We start from the raw sequence: 19,417 nt of genomic DNA on the forward strand, positions 1-19,417 counted from the left end.
AGCTTTTGGCTTCATCCCACCCCCTCCGGTCTTCTCCTATCATTTCACATTTCCACCTCCCCCCACTACTTTCAAATCTCTTAGTATCTCTCCTTTCAGTTAGTCCTGACGAAGTGTCTCAGCCCGAAACATTGACAGTGCTTCTCCTATAGATGCTGCCTGGCCTGCTGTGTTCCACCAGCATTCTGTGTGTGTTGTTTGAATTTCCAGCATCCGTAGATTTCCTCGTGTTTGTTCTTCACCTCTGTCATCACATTTCTGAACGGTCCATGAACCCATGAAGATGACCTCACTATTTTTGCTCTCTTTTTCACAACTACATATATCTCACAGTAATTTATAGTATATTTTATTTATTGCCCTGTACTATTGGCACAAAACAACAAATTTCATGACATATCTCAGTGACAATAAATCTGATTCTGAATTCTAATTCTGAGGATTTCAAATGGTTTTAATTTCTTTTTTTTTAGAATTGGTGTTCTTCCAAACAGGTATCTTTAATCTGGTATTCTTACTTGGCATGTCTGTCACCACTTCAATTGAAGGTAAGTGCTTGAACATTATTCTGTATTTACATGATATGATGGACTTGTTACTGAGCAGACTGATAGAATTAAGTGTCTCTGTCAGAACATTGTGAGCTGCTTTATCTTGATCACAAACAGATACAGTTCTTGTCCCTTCAGCTGAGGACTGGGAAACCTGCTGGAGGTTTGAAATATCTGAATTTCCATTTTAGTTTAAATCTCTGTTCAGAACAACTGGCCACACAAAATTTCAGACAATTACACACAAGTCATGGAAAGTGACATTATATTTCTGAACATTAATCTCATTCTTGTCCACAGAACCTCCTTTCTGTACCCTAACTAATGAATCCCCTATCCCTACAGTTCACCCCTTCTCCCTCCTTCCCTCCTGAGTTACAGAGCCAGACTCAGTGCCAGAGACCTGACCGCTGTGACTTTCTTCTGCTAGATCATCCCCCCCCCAACAGTATCCAAGTGGTGTACCTGTTGTTGATGGGGATGGCCACAGTGGTACTCTGCACTGGCTGTTTAATCCCTTTCCCTGTCCTGACTGTCACCAAATTTCCCGTGTTCTCCACCTTGAGTGTAACTACTTCTCTCTATGTCCTATCTGTCAACCCCTCAGCCTCCCGAATGATCCAAAGTTCTTCCAATTCCAGCATCAGCTCCGTAACTCAGAGTGTTAGAAGCTGCAGCTGGAATCATTTCTCACAGGTATAATCACCAGGGACACTTGAGGTCTCCCTGCCTTCCAACATCCCACAAGAGGAACATTCTACTATCCTGCCTGGCATCTCTACTGTTCCTAACTGAGCAATGATAAAGAACAAAATAAAATGTTGTGGGAGAAGAAAACTCTGTCTACAGCTTTTTTTGCCCTCTTTCACTCTAGCCTTGAAGAGCTAAAGCCTCAAAATCTCCACTCTCTGACCACTCCAATGATGGTCGGTCCACTGGCCAGTTACCTTACTCTAATTTGTTCTTGTCAATCAATCCTGAATGCTGATGTGGCACTGCCCAAAGCACGGAACTACCACGAGACACTGCCTTCTCTGCACAATGGGTGAACGGGAGTGAACTATGTCTTCTCAGGCTTCCAGTCTCTCCGATAGGGCACCGCGCAAACGATTATCAAAACGTCATTCTCCCTATTCTGAGAGTGTCTAGGACCTGCAATATTAACTCTGTTTCACCTTCCACAGATGCTACCCAAACTGCTGAGTGCTTCCAACATTTTTATTTTTTATTAAACGCAGAGCTGACAGATTCTATGTACTTTGTAGTAAATATCTAAAAGCACCAGTGATCCAATACCCATGGGAGAGCAGAGTTTCTAATTATTGATTAATATAATGTAACAAACGGATATTGAAATTCATCTAAACTGGAGGAAAAGCAAGTTCCAATGAGGAAATTCAGACTGTACAATAGGATATTTATATATTCATTGAGTGGGTGACAACTCAGCACATGGAGTTTAATACAGGAAAGTGTGAGGTGGGGCCCTTGAGTAAGAGGAATCAGACTGTAATGTCAATGGAGAGGAATTGTAAATGAGTGACTTGCAGAGAGATCACCTTGTAAAGGAATCACAAAAGATTCAGAGCATTAAATAATTAGGAATAGGAGTGTTATATTAGCCTTAGTTGCAATGGATTTGGAGTTTAGAAATGGGGAAGTATTTTTATCGTTGTGGAGAGCATTGGAGAGTCCACTTGGTACTGTGCACAGTTCTGGTCCTCTTGTTTAAGAACAATTGCACGAACACAGCAGGCAGTCCAGGACTGGTCCTTAAGGGTAATTCCTGGGATGAATGGCTTTTCTCACCACAAGCAGTTGGGAAGTATTTAAAGAAGAGATGGATAAATATTTGAAAGATTGGGGAATTCGGGAATGTGTGGGACTGGGACAGAAGAGGAGATGGGGCCTGAGGCAGATCAGCTCCAATTTTATTGAATGGTGGGGCAGGTTTAAGGAGCTGAGTGACCGACTCCCCTCTTATTTTCTTATGTTTATTATCTTCTTGCAAAAGAACAATGGATTGTGGTCCTTAACACAAGAGATTCTGCAGATACTGGAAATCCAGAGAAACTCACACAAAATGCAGGAAGAACTCAGCAGGTCTGGCAGCATCTATGCAAAGGAATTAAGAGTTGATGTTTCAGTTAACCCTTCATCAGGACCAGATAGAAATGGGAAAGAGCCAGAATAAGACGGGGGTGACGGAAAGGAGTACAAGTTAGGCAGGGAGTACAAAGGAGTAAAAGTGATAGGTGAAGCCATGAGAGGAGGAAAGTAGATGAGTGGGGGAGGGGTAAAGTGAGAAGCTGGAAGGTGATAGATGGAAAAGGCAAATGGCTGAAGAAGGAATCCAATCGGAGGGGAAAGTAGTCCATGAGAGGAAGAGGAGGAGGGCACCAGAGGGAAGTGATAGACTGGTAAGGAGAAGAAATAAGAGACGAGCCAGAATGGGGGGGGGGGGTGTGGTGGGATGGAAGAAGAGAAAAGGAGGAGGGGGAGAAATTGCCAGAAGCTAAAGAAATTGATGTTCATGCCATCAGGTTGGAGACAGTATGAACATTAATTTCTCCAGCTTCTGATTATGTACTCATCAAGATTTGGCCATCTGAACACCAGAAGGAGCACCCAGTGTAGCAGGTAACAGGGAAATACTGACTGGGAAGAGAGACTAAGTCAGTTTATTCATGTCCAGTGTAACAAATCAGTGGCTTGTTCACCCAGCACAGCCGGTAGAGTCAGTTGGTGCAGACCAGAAGTCAAGGTTGACAAGACTGGGCAGTGATGAGCACATCTCTTCCCTGCAGGAGATAAGGGGAACAAATTGGTTGTGGCAACAATTGGCAGCTCTCCTGCTCATTTTTCTGGTGTATTGTTGCATGTTTGCCAACTTGAATTTATTTGTAATTGCAGGTTTTTACAGCAAGGACACTGTCACATTTGTTACGTCAATCACAATGGTGGTGTTGTTTCCAGTGGTTTTTATTGCATTTCTGATTCTCTGGTGGGAAGTATTTTGGTACAAAGGTAATTATTATTATTATTATTATTATCATCATCATCATTATTTACACTTGTGTTTAAACTTCAGGAATTTCTCCAAAGAAAATGCAGTTAATTTTAAAAGAAAAATCTCCCCCACCATTCTGGGTCCCTGAGACATGAGGGATGAAATTCCCCTGTATTTTTGCCCAGTTGTGGATTGGTGTTTCACGGTGACACCACTGCTGGAACAATTCTGGAAACATCTCTGACCTGGTGTCAGAGATAGTACTTGAGGGTAAAATGTCTCAACACAATTGTGGTACACACATTATGTTGTCAAAGGTGATGTGTCTTGTGATGTAGAGGTGAGTAGTGAACGCATTTTGCTCCTCCGTGGAGAGAGTAAAGAGCACCAAGTTTCTGAGAATGCACAAAATTGATGATCTTACCTGGTCTGTTAACACCATTTCTTCGGTCAAGAAAGCACAGCAGCATCTCCATTCCTTGAGGAGATTGAGATTGATAACCAATTTTTACAGGACTACCATTGAGAGTGTCCTGACCAGCTGGATGACTGTTTGGTACAGGAACTGCAAGGCATCTGACCGCAAGTCCCTAGATAGAATAGCGAGGATTTATGAGAATATCATTAGGGTCTCACTTTCACCAATGAGAGGTGTCTATCCGGAGTGTTACATACGCAGGGCACTTAGCATTCTCAGTGATCCCTCCCATCTATCCAACAATCTTTTTGATACCCTACCATCAGGAAAGAGGTACCGTAGCATTAGGACCAGAACTGTTAGGATGAGAAACAGTTTCTTCGCCCAGTCCATAAGACTATTGAACTTCCTGACACCACCCAGGTCTCATCATGTATCGAGCACCAGTAGTGCTAAACTGTTTACTTTTTACTTGTATCACATATGTACCTTGATATTTGTTAATTTATCTGTGGTAATATTGCCTTATGTGTTATGTGTGTGAGTTATACGTACTGTATTGTGCACCTTTGTCTGGTGGAAAGGTGTTTCATTTGGCAGTATACACGTATACAGTTGAAATAAAATAAAGTTGATCTTGAACTTGAAAGTTGCCCCTTAATCCTGATGAAGGGGAGGTGAGAGAGTGGTAAAGCCCCTCCTCATGACATGGATTTTAGCAAAAGTTTAAGTTCCTCATGGCATACTCAAGAAACTAAATGACCATGGGATCCAAGAAAAGATGGTGTTGGAATAAAAATTGGTTGAAAGGTAGGAAGCAAACAGTGAGGATCAATGGGAGTTTCAGTGTCTGGAGGGCCATGTGTGGTGAGTTAAGCAGGGCTCAGTAACAGGTCCCTTGTTGTTTAAGGTTCATGTCAATGATTTGAACTTGAATTGAGGAACACGATCAGGAAGTTTCCTGTTGATCACAATATCAGCAGTTTGGTTGACTGGAAAGAAGAAAGGTCTGGGTCACAGGAAGTTATCACTGGTCTCCATGGATACACAAAAGAGGAAATGGAATTCAGTCTGGAAATGTTTACAGCAGTGCTTTTGGGGAGAGCAAACTAGGCATAGAAACAAACAGTAAACAGACGACTAATGCATGGAGAGGAACTGACAACTCTCAATGTTCACGTGCACAGATCCCAGAAAGGAGCAAGTTGGGTGGAAAAAGTAAAGAAGCCTCACTGTTTACTCTCGTTGGCCAGTGTAGAATACAAAATTACGTTCATGTAGCAGAACCATATGAAGCTTATTATTTAGGCCACATCTGGAGCAGTGCATGCAGTTCTGGTCACCACTCTGCAGAAAGGATCTGATTGTACTAAACAAGGTGAAGAGGAGAGTTATGACAATGTTACCAGGGCTGGAGAACTCTAGGTATGAGGAGAGGCAGTCCAGGCTGAGGTTAGCCATGAAGCAAATGAGACTGAAATGTATGAAAATGGATCATTCGATGTGGATAGCCATGATTGCCTAAGTGTGTAATGCGCAAGGCACGTGAAGAAGAAGGAGCACTGTGTGTAATAATGGTCTCACAGATATTGGAAGAATGTCTTGAAAATGGAGAGGGTGCAATAAAGTTTCTGATGATATTACGAGGACTGGTGGGGTTGGGTTATAAGAAGAGGCTGGATAGACTAGGATATTTATTCCTGTACAGTAGAGGCAAAGAGATGAGAGAGATTCAAGAATAATAAATTCACCAGGAGCACAGATAAGTGAATTGCTAAAATCTTTTCCTCAGGGTAAGAGAGTCCAGTACTAGAGGGCATAGGTTTAAAGTGAGAGGAGAAAGGTATAAAAATGACCTGAGGAACAACTTGTTTTACACAGACATGGTGATGAACTGCCAGAGATTGAGAGATACAGAAGTTACAATATTTAGAAGGCTTTTGAACAATTACATACAGAGGCAAGGTTTAGAGAGATGTGGGCCAAACACAGGTGAGGTCACTTTGAGAACCCTCTGGGGTGAAGTGCCATTTTCCATAGCTGTGTAGCTCTGACTCTGTTTCAATTAGCAGAAAGATTAAAGAAGAATTCAAATTTTTTGACCCATTGCTGTGAGACATGGAGCTGGAAGCATAAACCACCAGGGAAGGACAGGAGCACAGTTAGTCGAGATGGTGTCTCACAACTCCAGTGACCTGGGTTCAATCCTGACCTCTCGTCCTGTCCACATGGAGATTATCCACTTTCCCATGACTGCCTGGGTTTCCTCCCATATCCCAGAAAGGTGGGTTGCTAGGTTACCTGGTTTCTGTCAATTGCAGTAGCATATGTATGGTAGACTTGATGTGGATGTGGAGAGAAATGGTTTCAAGAAGTAATCAGGAATGGACAGCTGCGTGAACTGGAATAGATGGGCTGAATGGCCTCCTTCCATGTGGTAAGGAAAGTGGGGTCTTGCCTTTTGTTTTGTGCACAGAGCTGGTGATGGGAGATGTGAAAGGGTGAGGAACAATACCTGAGGAGAGGGAACTATTAGCAATGGCATTAACATTGGAACCAGGAGAGGAGGTTGGTGATGAACAGGATCTAACAGAAGGAGGCTTGAGCATGAAAGAGAAATGGATAGAATCCAGACTCAATGCAATTTCAACACCAGGGCATCGAGGGACATTTGGGAGGGTTGGTCCAGTGGGCAAAGGGAAGTAGGGAAACTACAGGGGCAGATGCACAGTCTGAATCCCAGACATTCATGGGTTCAGTGCACATTGTTAGAATATTTCAACATGGTGAATTGTGGGAACAGTGGTGAATTAGGGGTTCTCTTTGCATTTCTGCATAGTCTTTGAATAAACAATTGGTGAAGGAGCGCAGGACCTGATGATGCTGAATAGGGTGCAGCCAGATCTGACGATAGGGGTTTAAAGCCATTTTTCACTAAGGACACACCCCCACACTTGCATTTCTCATTTGAGGGAGGCTGTACCACAGCAGACACTCAGATGAGGGATTAATGTAGGTTTTCATAAATAAAATGAAGTGAGGCATTTTATGTTTAATGAAACCCGTAACACATTTTATTGAGCTCCCAAAGCAACACATAAAAATGTACTAGAACTCTTTACATAACAATGTCATCTCATCAGACCAGCCTCTTAAAGTGAAACCCCAACTCAATGTCGATGGTTCTGAATTATGTACATTTCTGCCAATCACGTTACCCTACACAGGCCCCTCTGGAATTAACTAAAACCAGCATTGTGAGCCTGTCTGAAGCTTGGATCAGCAGCCCGGCTCGGGTCCTGTGCTCGTCCAGAGGTGATGGCAGGGGCTTGGCAGTGGAATACTCCAAATCTCGGTGGGCTGGTTTAAGGCGATCTTCTGAAATATGTTCAGGTTTATCCCTCTTATCTATGATGTAAGTCTTTTCCCTCCGTTCCAAAACACAGAATGGGCCATCGTAAGGGGGCCTAAGGGGATGTTGGTTTGCATCATGGCAGATGAAAACAAACGAGGTGGAATGTAGGTCAACAGGAACCCAAGAGTGATTTATTTTGTAGCCTGGGAAAAATACACAGTCAGGACAACAAATACCTTTTCGGGTCTTTCATTACTTTATTTGTTTCAGATATTTTAATGCAGAAAGAGGGTATCAAAATAAAAACAACAAAATTAATTTAAAGAAATGCACAGTTCCTGCTGTTACAATCTCAGCCTAACGTTGGTCCACACACTTGTGTGTCAACTAGTTACGAATGCAGTATGAAAATCCAGAACATCAATGCCATATCTGCACAAGGTGTGTCGAGCTGTAGTTACTATGGGTCCGAGTTAGGTAACTGGAGATCCAGCTCGATGACCTTCGCCTGGTCAGGGAGAGTGAGGAGGTGATAGAAAGGAGTTATAGGCAGGTGGTCACACCGGGACCACGGGACACAGACAAGTGGGTCACAGTCAGGAGAGGGAAGGGGAAGAGTCAGGTACTAGAGAGTACCCCTGTGGCTGTACCCCTTGACAATAAGTAGTCCTGTTTGAGTACCATTGAGTACCATTGGGGGAAGCAGCAGTGACCGTGCCTCTGGCACAGAGTCCAGCCCTGTGGCTCAGAAGGGTAGGAAAAGGAAGAGGAAGGCAGTAGTGATAAGGGACTCGGTAGTTAGGGGGTCAGACAGGCGATTCTGTGGACGCAGGAAAGAAACTCAGATGGTAGTTTGCCTCCCAGGTACCAGGGTCCGGGATGTTTCTGATCGCGTCCAAGATATCCTGCAGTGGGAGGGAGAACAGCCAAAGGTTGTGGTACATATTGGTACCAATGACATAGGTAGGAAAAGGGAAGATGTCCTGAAAAAAGAGTACAGAGATTTAGGAAGGAAGTTCAGAAGCTCGGGATTACTGTCTGTGCCACGCAACAGTGAGAATAGGAATAGAATGAAGTGGAGGATAAATGCGTGGCTGAGGGATTGGAGCGGGGGCAAGGATTCAGATTTCTGGATCACTGGGACCTCTTTTGGGGCAGCTGTGACCTGTACAAAAAGGACGGGTTGCACTTGAATCCCAGGGGGACCAATATCCTGGCAGGGAGGTTTGCTAAGGCTACTGGAGAAATTTAAGCTAGAATTGCTGGGGGGTGGGAACTGAACTGAAGAGCCTGGGGAAGAGGAGGTTGGCTCACAAATAGAGAAAGCTTGTAGACAGTGCGAGAGGGAGGATAGGCAGGTGATAGAGAAGGGACACGCTCAGACAGAAGGTTTGAGATGTGTCTATTTTAATGCAAGGAGTGTTGTGAACAAAGCGGATGAGCTTAGAGCATGGATCAATACTTGGAGATATGATGTGGTGGCCATTACAGCGACTTGGATGGCTCAGGGACAGGAATGGTTACTTCAAGTGCCAAGCTTTAGATGTTTCAGAAAGGACAGGGAGGGAGACAAAAGAGGTGGGAGTGAGGCACTATTGATCAGAGATAGTGTCACGGCTGCAGAAAAGGTGGCTGCCATTGAGAGATTGTCTACGGAGTCTCTGTGGGTGGAGGTTAGAAACAAGAGGGGGTCAATAACTTTACTGGGTGTTTTTTATAGGCCGCCCAATAGTAACAGTGATAACAAGGAGCAGTGAGGGAAACAGATCCTGGATAGGTGTAATAATAATAGAGTTGTTGTAATGGAAGATTTTAATTTCCCAAATATCGATTCGCATCTCCCTATGGCAAGGGGTTTAGATGAGGTGGAGTTTGTTAGGTGTGTTCAGGAAGGTATCTTGACACAGTATCTAGATAGAGAGGCTGTACTTGATTTGGAATTGGGAAATGAACCTGGTCAGGTGTCAGATCTCTCAGTGTGAGTGCATTTTGGAGATAGTGATCATAATTCTATCTCCTTTACAATAGCATTGGAGAGAGATAGGAACAGACAAGTTAAAAAAGTGTTTAATTGGATTAAGTGGAATTTTGAGGCTATCAGGCAGGAAATCGGAAGCTTAAATTGGGAAGAGATGTTCTCAGGGTAAGTATGGAAGAAATGTGGCAAATATTCAGGGGATATTTGTGTGGATTTCTACATAGGTATGTTCCAATGAGACAGGGAAGTTATGGTAGGGTGCAGGAACCGTGGTGTACAAAGGCTGTAATAAGTCTAGTCAAGAAGGAAAAAGCTTACAAAAGGTTCAGAGAGCTAGGTAATGTTAGAGATCTAGAAGATTATAAGGCTAATAGGAAAGAGCTTAAGAAGGAAATTAGGAGAGCCAGAAGGGGCCATGAGAAGGCCTTCACAGGCAGGATTCAGGAAAACCCCAAGGCATTCTACAAGTATATTAAGAGTAAGAGGATAAGCCGTGAAAGAATAGGACCCATCAAGTGTGACAGTAGGAAAGTATATATGGTACTGGAGGGAATAGCAGAGGTATTTAATGAATACTTTACTTCAGTATTCACTATGGAAAAGTATCTTGATGATTGTAGTGATGACTTGCAGCGGACTGAAAAGCTTGAGCATGTAGATATTAAGAAAGAGGATGTGCTGGAGCTTTTGAAAAGCATCAAGTTGGATAAGTCGCCGGGACCTGATGAGGTGCACCCAGGCTAATGTGGAAGGTGAGGGAAGAGATTGCTGAGCCTCTAGTGATGATCTTTTGCATCATTAATGGGTTCAGGAGAGTTTCCGGAGGATTGGAGGGTTGCAAATGTTGTTCCTTTATTCAAGAAAGGGAGTAGAGATAGCCCAGGAAATTATAGACCAGTGAGTCTTACCTCAGTGCTTGGTAAGTTGATAGAGAAGATCCTGAGAGGCAGGATTTAGGAAGATTTGGAGAGGTATAATATGATTAGGAATAGTCTGCATGGCCTTGTCAAGGGCAGGTTGTGCCTTACGAGCCGATTCAATTTTTTGAGGATGTGACTAAACACATTGACGAAGGAAGAGCAGTAGATGGAGTGTATATGGATTTTAGCAAGGCACTTGATAAGATACCCCATGCAAGGCTTATTGAGAAAGTGAGGAGGCATGGGATCCAGGGGGCCATTGCTTTGTGGATCCAGAACTGGCTTCCCACAGAAGGCAAGTGGTTGTAGACGGGTCATATTCTGCATGATGGTCGGTGACCAGTGATGTGCCTCAGGGATCTGTTCTGGGACCCCTACTCTTTGTGATTTTTATAAATGACCTGGATGATGAAGTGGAGGGATGGGTTAGTAAGTTTGCTGATGACACAAACGTTGAAGGTGTTGTTGATAGTGTGGAGGGCTGCCAGAGGTCACAGCGGGACATTGATACGATGCAAAACTGGGCTGAGAAGTGGCAGATGGAGTTCAACCCAGATAAGTGTGAAGTGGTTCATTTTGGTTGGTTAAATATGATAGCAGAATATAGTATTAATATTAAGAGTCTTGGCAGTGTGCAGGATCAGAGGGATATTGGGGACAAAGTCCAAAGAATGCTCACAGCAGCTGCACAGGTTGACTGTGCTTAAGAAAGCATACGGTGTATTGGCCTTCATCAATCTTGGAATTGAATTTAGAGGTAATGTTGCAGCTATATAGAACCCTGGTCAGACCCCACTTGGAGTACTGTGCTCAGTTCTGGTCACCTCACTACAGGAAGGATGTGGAAGCCATAGATAGTGTGCAGAGGAGATTTACAAGGATGTTGCCTGGATTGGGGAGCATGCCATATGAGAATAGGTTGAGTGAACTCAGCCTTTTCTCCTTGGAGCAATGGAGGATGAGAGGTGACCTGATAGAGGTGTATAAGATGATGAGAGGCATTGATCGTGTGGATAGTCAGAGGCTTTTTTCCAGGGCTGAAATGGTTGCCACAAGATGACACAGGTTTAAGGTGCTGGGGAGTAGGTACAGATGAGATGTCAGGGGTAAGTTTTTTACTCAGAGAGTGGTGACTGTGTGGAATGGGCTGCCGTCAACGGTGGTGGAGGCGGATATGATAGGGTCCTTTAAGAGACTTTTGGGTAGGTACATGGAGCTTAGAAAAATAGAGGGTTATGGGTAAGCCTAGTAATTTCTAAGGTAGGGGCATGTTCGTCACAACTTTGTGGGCCAAAGGGCCTGTATTGTGCTGTAGGTTTTCTATGTTTCTATGTTTCTAATATACAAAACCAATACAGTAGTGGCAATTCTGAAAAAAACAATACAAACAACATTAGAATCGCACCAACACAAAACCTTGTACATAAGATCAAAATGTGAATAAATACGTCTCATCTTAATGAAGATCTATACTCACTTTGGCACACACGTGCTTAACTTCCAAACATGTATAGGCTGGACCCTGAAACAAATTCTCATCGCTCACACTACTCAGGTAATAAGGAACTTCACACAACCACAGCAGTCAAAGAGCATGGGAATAACTACAGGACCACGCCATAGAGGGGGGGGGGGGGGTTAATTGGCTCAGGTAACATCTTATGGTCACAACCAACATCTCCAGTGGCCTTCCTAGCCACAATGGTAACTACAGATTCAGCAGTTATGTGCTCAGTATCTTTTCCTGATACTCGGACAACGGCTTTCTTTTCAGTAGTTTGCATCTGCACTTTCTGGAAATCATCTCTCCAGTCAGAATCCAACTTTCCTTCTAGAGTCGTGTCAAATCCTGCGTAGACAAGTTGTCTACATTGGCATATAATGTTCATGCCTACAATGCATGGGACGGGTTGTTCAGTGTTATCAGGATCCCTGTATACTAGAAAGCCACAATTGGGTATCTTCATGCCCATCGCTTGAACCTCCAGCTCTAGATGCCCAAGGTAAGGAATATCAAGACTGTCAGTGGCTGTTAACCTAAGCCAGCCGGCAGTGGACAACATTTCCTCATCCTCTCCATTCAAGTGTTCTCGAAGGAACTGCTCAGTCACGGTGCTCACTTGACTACCTGTGTCCAACAGACAATGGACAGAGACACCTGATATCTTAATCTCAACGACAATACATGGTCCTATGGAACATTGCAGCAACTGGTCACAGGATGGCTGTACATTATCTATGAAGTTGCCCCAAATTGCCCGACTCACAACAACCTGAGGGCTGGAAGATGCCGGCTGTACATCCCTCGCACTTCACTTCTGTGGGCAATTCTTGACCACATGCCCCCCTCACCTGACACTTGAAACATACTGGTTGCCCATCCTCTGTGAATCTAGGCTGCAACTTGGGTCTACTGCTAATTGCATATGCAACACCTCTCTGTATGGTAAGATCTTTCACTGCTTGAGTCAATTCACTAGTGGCTTTGCCCTGCTCTGCAACTACTTTAAGGACATTGCCTAGAGTAACAGATTTGGATTCCTGAGCTTTCGGAGGGGAGCACTGTGCCTGGCTACTGACACACTTTGACTTTACAATCTTTTCATTTCCTGACGACCCTTAAAAACCACAGATGAGCCTCCTCTTGCACTCCTAACTTCGAGGACCCAGGGTTATTCCGCACAAATCAGTGGAGCTCCCTTCCAGGGGAAGGATCTCTGATCCCATCTATAAATTGATCTCCGAGCACCACCCTTTCATTGGCCAGAGCATCAGGGGAACAGTTCAGTTGAAAGTTAAGAGCTTGGGCTAGGGCATGTGAAAACTCTCTATGTCTTCACCCTCACACTGTTTGTGACTATAGAAGCTATGCAACAGCTGGGGTGCACTATGCTTGTCTCTGAAAGCCTCCCTGAGACAGGTGAACAAGTCATCAGCCTGGTCATCACTGCACATCAGTGCTTCTTCTAGAGCTGCACCCCTGAGCAGTGACATAACAAAATCATACTGATCCTGGTCAGTCTAATTTCCAGCATGAAGTACACAATCGATTTCTTCAATAAAGTCATCAGCAGACCTCCCATCTTTCTCAGCATCCCCCGTAAATGGAGCGATGTGTCTTTCCCTTGGAACATATACATAGGACCTTTTGCTTAATTTATCAACAGTTGCCATGGCTTCCTCATGCTGACCAGGCATCTCTCTAATTTGTTCATTGAAATCAGGTTCAGTTTGCACATCCTCTGAATGTAACATTATGAAAACTCAAGTCATTAAAGGGTCTCTGTGACAAGCCTGGAAAAGGGGTTGCTGACATCTCCTGCAGAAAACACGATGACTTCACGGCCGCAGTTGCTCTGGATCACCGTCACAGTTCTACATCCTGGCTTCAGTCCCTGATGTCCCAACCCGGCATCAAGACTCTACCATGGTCTCCACGTGACACCGCCTCACGGGAACGACTGTCCTGTCCTTCACCACTACCCTATTATGTATTGTATATTGTACTGCATACAAACATCAAAAACCCTCTAAACTGGCTTGGAATTACCCCACTGCTGCTACCAAATTTTGTAGAACAACAAATACTTTTTCAAGTCTTTAATTCCTTTATCTATTTGAGATTTTTGAATGCAGAAAGAAACTATCAAAAGCTTAACTTTGGTCCACACACTTGTGTATCAATTAGTTATGTATGCAGTATGAAAATAAATAAAACAAAATATACAGAACCAATACAGTAGTTGCAAACACCAGAGGGCATATGTACAAAATTAAGGGAGGGAAGTTTAGGAGAGACATCAGGGGTAAGTTTTTTTACACAGAGGGTTGTGCGTGCCTGGAATGACTTACCAGGGATGGTGGTGGAGGCTAAAAAAGTGGTGGTGGGGTATTTAAGAGCCTCTTGGACAAGCACATGGATGAAAGAAAAATGGAGGGTTATTGGGGTAGTGTGGGTTTAGTACTTTTTTTTAAGGATTATATGGGTCGGCACAACATGGAGGGCTGAAGGGCCTGTATTGTGCTGTAGTGTTCTATGGTTCTATGGTTAGTGGCAATTAGAAAAAACAATACAAACAACATTAGAATTCCACCAACCTGTACCTTGTACACAACATCAAGCATATGGATAAATACATGTCATTTTACCTAAGAGGTATACTCACATTGGCGCACAAGTGCTTAACATCCAATCACGTACAGTCTAGACCAGCCTTTCTCAAAGTTTTTGCTCTGGAGGAACCCTTGAAATAGTTTTCAGGTCTCAGTGATCTCCTGATAAAAAATATTATATCTAGAGCTCACGGTACATTAGTATGCTCATTAAGTTGTAGATATAACAATCCAAAAATAATTGTCAATGCTCTTTTGAGTAGAGAATGAATTTTTTAGCCAATCTTTCTTGAAAAAACAGGCAGTTAAGCTTAGCTTACCATTCTTGAAATTAAACTCTGTCATAAATTTTAAAAGTTCATAAGGCAAACAACAAATTTCTGCAGATGATTGGTAAAGGGACTGGTTGTGTTGAGGAAAAAGGAAGGCTGCAGAAGGACTTAGACAGATGAGAATGGGCAAGAGAGTGGCAAATGAAACACAATGTTGGAAAATGCATGGTCAAGCACTTTGGTAGTAGAAATAAATGTGCTGGGACAAAGTCCAAAAATCTGAGATGCAAAGGCACTTGGGAATCCTTGTGCAGAACACCCTAAAGTTTACCTTGCAGTTTGAGTCAGTGGTGAGGAAGACAAATGCAATGTTAACATTCATTTCAGGAGGATTAAAATATAAGAGCAGGGATGTGATGCTGAGGCTTTATAAGGCACTGGGGAGGCCTCACCTTGAGTATTGTGAACAGTTCTGGGCTCATCTGAGAAAAGATGTGCTGGAATTTGAGAGGGTTCAAAGGAGGTTCACAAGGATGATTTCAGGAATGTCAGGGTTATCCTATGAGGAATGTTTGATGGCTCTGGGCCTGTACTCGCTAGAATTCAGAAGGATTTTGAATTTTGAAAGGCCTAAACAGAGTAGATGTGGAAAGGATATTTCCCATGGTGGGGAAGTCTAGAACAAGCGGGCACAACCTAGGGTAGAGGGACATCCATTTGAAACAGAGATGCGGAGAAATTTCTTTGGCCAGAAAATGATAAATTTGTGGAATTTGTTAACACAGGCAGCTGTGGAGGCCAGGTCACTGGTTGTATTTGAGGTAGAAATTGATAGGTTGTTGATTGGCATTGAAGTTTACAGGCATAAGGCCAGGGAGTGGGACTGTGGAGGGGTAAAAAAGAATTATCTATGATTGAATGTCAGAGTAGACTCAATGGGCCAAATAGCATAATTCTGCTCCTATCTTTTATGGTCTTGTAGCCTTCTAAACAATAATTACTGAACCCATCAGTCTGAATGAATTAAAAACTCTGGGTGAAGGAAAAGTGTCCCTTGGATCTTATGATGGACAATCCCTCAGACATGTATCACTGGTTACCAATGGACTTCCTGGACAACCACTATCCTTATCCATGTTAAATGTCTCAGCATTTGGACAGTTTAGTCTGCACTCACATTGAGTTCAGTTTTTTCTTGGACCAGAACACTGTTTGAAGCCTTGAGCATCTGGGTGTGGTGATGGTTCAGTCCTCAACAACAGAACAGGCTTCACAGTGGAACTTCAGTGCTGTAGCTGGGGCTGGGTATTGTCACCACAGGCAGGACCACATCAACTGTAACCTTCACCATCTCTAGAATAATACAAAGCTGATTTGCAGTGGATTGTTACCTCATCTGCTGGATCTGTACACAGGGAGACTGCAGTGTATCTGCCAATTCTGCATGTGCAGACCCTCGATAAGGGAGTACAGAAGTTATCAAATATGTGTTTGTTTGTGTTTTTCTGTTGTTTCCTGGATTCTCTGCTTGCTGCCAGTGTGAGAGAGATCCCTGGACTTTCTTCAGTCCGGTGTTCAGATTTCTGCTCCATTTCTGAACTGGTTGGGTTTCCCTCTGTTTAGGAAGCCTGACTGACTCAGGATCAATCTTCATTACCAAGAACATGTTGTAAATCGATGCTTATGTGAAATAATTTGTATAGATCTGTTATTATGGCTTTCAAACTGATTAATTTTCATTTATCCAAAGAGGGTGATAGATTGAGAAGATGGATGTCTGCCTATAATATTGGTTTTCTCATTGTCATCATCATTGTTACAATTTCCTGGATGGCGTTTAAAGGTATGTGCTCAAATGTTATTCTGTATTTTCATGTAAATGATGAACTCGGTTCTCTGGAGTTTGGTTGGAACGAAGTGAGTTTCTCAGTCAGGATGTTGTGAACTGCTTTACCAGGACCACCAGCACCTGTAGTCCTCAGTCCCACAGCTGAAGTCCTTTCCCACAGGGGGATCTGCTGGAGGTTTAGACCTTAATGGCATTTCACTGATGCTCATGGAACTAAAGGCAAAATGTTGACCTGAACACACAGTTGCCTCAATGGGACAAGGCAGAGTGTGGGGATAATTTGCATGAGATCTGTGTTTGGATTACTACTTGTCTCAGATTGACGGAGGAACGACAAGTTGCATGACGAAATTTCCCAATGAAGCAAGGAGAAGTGGTAGCAGCTTTTTGGTCAACAGGGATTAATAGATGGGAATGAGCAAAACCAGGGATAAATGCCACTCCACAGCCAGACAAATTCATGTGGGCATCAGGATTCTGACAAGTCTTTAATAGGTCTTGGAGACACAGAGGAATTATGTGTCTCAAATCACAGGAAGGAGAAATTGGTCTTTAAGAATTCTGGTGTAAGTTTGCTGAGCAGAATTTGCAGAAACTAGGGCTGTGCTGAATGAATCTGAGACAGCCAAAGGGTGAAGTAGTTAAATTTTACAAGAAGTCAGATTTTACAAGAAGATGAGCTTTGACTAGCAGCCAATCCAGACATCAGAAGTTTGGAGAGGAGGGGACATCAATCTGGTTCATTTCTTGAGGATAAAAGGCAGCAGTGTGTCACAGTCTGAGGACCAGCCACCAATCAGCATTTAGGATTGATCAGTAAGAGTAAGTTAAAGAAAGGCTGGGGCAAGCACAGTGTCCATCGTCTCAGTGGACATCGTCAGAGTGGTGATCATAAGACTTTAGCTCTTCAAAGGGAGGCTTCATTCAGAGAAAGCAATGAAAAGACAACCTTATTTTTTTCCCTTCTCTTCTTCATATATGTCCAGTTAGAACAGTAGAGATGTTATATTAGAAATGCAATATTAGCATTTATTTCGGGAGTACTACAATAGAAAAACAAGGATGTAATGTTGAAACTTTATGAAGCACTGATGAGTACTGTGAGCAGGTTTGGGCCTCATATCTTAGAAAGGATGTGCTGAATCTGGAGAGGATTCAAAGGAGATTCATGGAAATAATTCCAGGATTGAATAGCTTGTCATATAAAGAACATTTGATGGCTCCAGGTCTGTATTCACTGGAATTCAGAAGAATGAGAGGTGACCTCATTGAAACCTATCGAATGGTGAAAGGCCTTGATGTAGTGGATGTGGAGAGGATGTTTCCTATGGTCAGAGAGTTGAAGACCAGAGAACACAGCCTCAGAATAGAGGGGCATCCTTTTAGAATGGAGATGAGGAGGAATTTCTTCAGACAGAGAGTGGTGAATCTGTGGAATTCTTTGCCACATGCAGCTGTGGAGTCCAAGTCTTTGTGTATGGCATATTTAAGGAAGAGGTTGATAGATTCTTGATTGGTCAGAGCATGAAGGGATACAGGGAGAAGGCAGAGATTGAGGCCGAGGGGAAAATTGTATCAGCCAATATGAAATGGCAAAGCATACTCGATGGGCCAAATGCCTAATTCTGCTCTTATATCTTATGGTCTTACTAAAAGGTCACGGGGAGACAGAGAGCCCTGCTGCTGCTTGAGACTGGAACTGGGAAACTTAGGCAGGAAATTTAATTACAGAACATTGGATTGTTCCAGTATTTTACAACAAGGAATCCATTTTCCTGAGGTGAAAAAGGAGTAACACACACTGTACAAATGTAACTGGGTACTGTGGGTGCCAGTTACCCTCATGCCCCATCATTTTCATGTCAGGGGCACGTGATGTCATTCCCTGTGCAACACCCCCCTCTAGCGGAACCGCTGGGTAATTGCATCATGTGTTTTTTTTGGCCACCCCTGTAACAGTTGTCTTCACTACGACTTGTGTTGGCGTGTGGCATCGGTCTAGTGATCTGAAGGTCACTGGTTTGAGCCTCAGCTGAGGCAGCATGTTGTATCCTTGAGCAAGGCACTTAACAACTAATTGCTGTGCGACGACACCAGTGCGAAGCTGCTTGGGTCCTAGTGCATTTCCCTTGGACAACATCGGTGGAGAGGGGAAGGCTTGCAGCTTGGGCAACTGCCAGTCTCCCAAGGCGCAAATCCATGGTCTCGCAAAACTAACGGATGCCTTTACACGGCAGCTGTGAACTGGGACACCTGCAGCTATTAACTATTGACCTTCATCCCTCAGGGCTCCCAAACACCCCGACAACATCCATTTGTTGTGGTCGTGGTACATATTGGTATAAACAACATATGTAGGAAAAGGGAGGAAGTCCTGAAAACAGACTACAGGGAGTTAGGAAGGAAGTTGAGAAGCAGGACCGCAAAGGTAGTAATCTCGGGATTACTGCCTGTGCCACGTGACAGTGAGTATAGGAATAGAATGAGGTGGAGGATAAATGTGTGGCTGAGGGAGTGGAGCAGGGGGCAGGGATTCAGTTTTCAGGTTCATTGGGGCCTCTTTCGGGGCAGGTGAGACCTGTACAAAAAGGATGGGTTGCACTTGAATCCCAGGGGGACCAATATCCTGGTGAGGAGGTTTGCTAAGGCTGTTGGGGAGAGTTTAAACTAGAATTGCTGGGGGGTGGGAACTAAACTGAAGAGATGGAGGAAGGGGCAGTTGACTCACAAATAGAGAAAGCTTACAGACAGTGCGAGAGGGAGGATAGGCAGGTGATAGAGAAGAGACATGCTCAGACCGATGGTTTGAGATGTGTCTATTTTAATGCAAGGAGTATTATGAACTAAGTGGATGAGCTTAGAGCATAGATACTGGAAGTACTTGGAGCTATGATGTTGTGGCCATTACAGAGACTTGGGCTACGTCCACACTACACCGGATAAATCCTAAC

The 19,417-nt window shown here is 43.6% G+C and overlaps 1 protein-coding gene across 2 annotated transcripts in view; it reads left to right on the forward strand.

Annotated features, from left to right (window-relative positions):
- LOC140719038 (uncharacterized) overlaps positions 1-19,417 on the forward strand; it is a 167,297-nt gene that overhangs the window by 121,906 nt on the left and 25,974 nt on the right. For both annotated transcript variants that reach the window (XM_073033394.1, XM_073033402.1), the window contains 3 exons: positions 474-548; positions 3,465-3,578; positions 16,368-16,460. In XM_073033394.1, the coding sequence (XP_072889495.1) occupies positions 474-548; positions 3,465-3,578; positions 16,368-16,460 (282 nt within the window). The remainder of the gene's footprint in view (positions 1-473; positions 549-3,464; positions 3,579-16,367; positions 16,461-19,417) is intronic.

Source organism: Hemitrygon akajei, chromosome 2, assembly GCF_048418815.1.
Source record: "Hemitrygon akajei chromosome 2, sHemAka1.3, whole genome shotgun sequence".
Taxonomy (NCBI): domain Eukaryota; kingdom Metazoa; phylum Chordata; class Chondrichthyes; order Myliobatiformes; family Dasyatidae; genus Hemitrygon; species Hemitrygon akajei.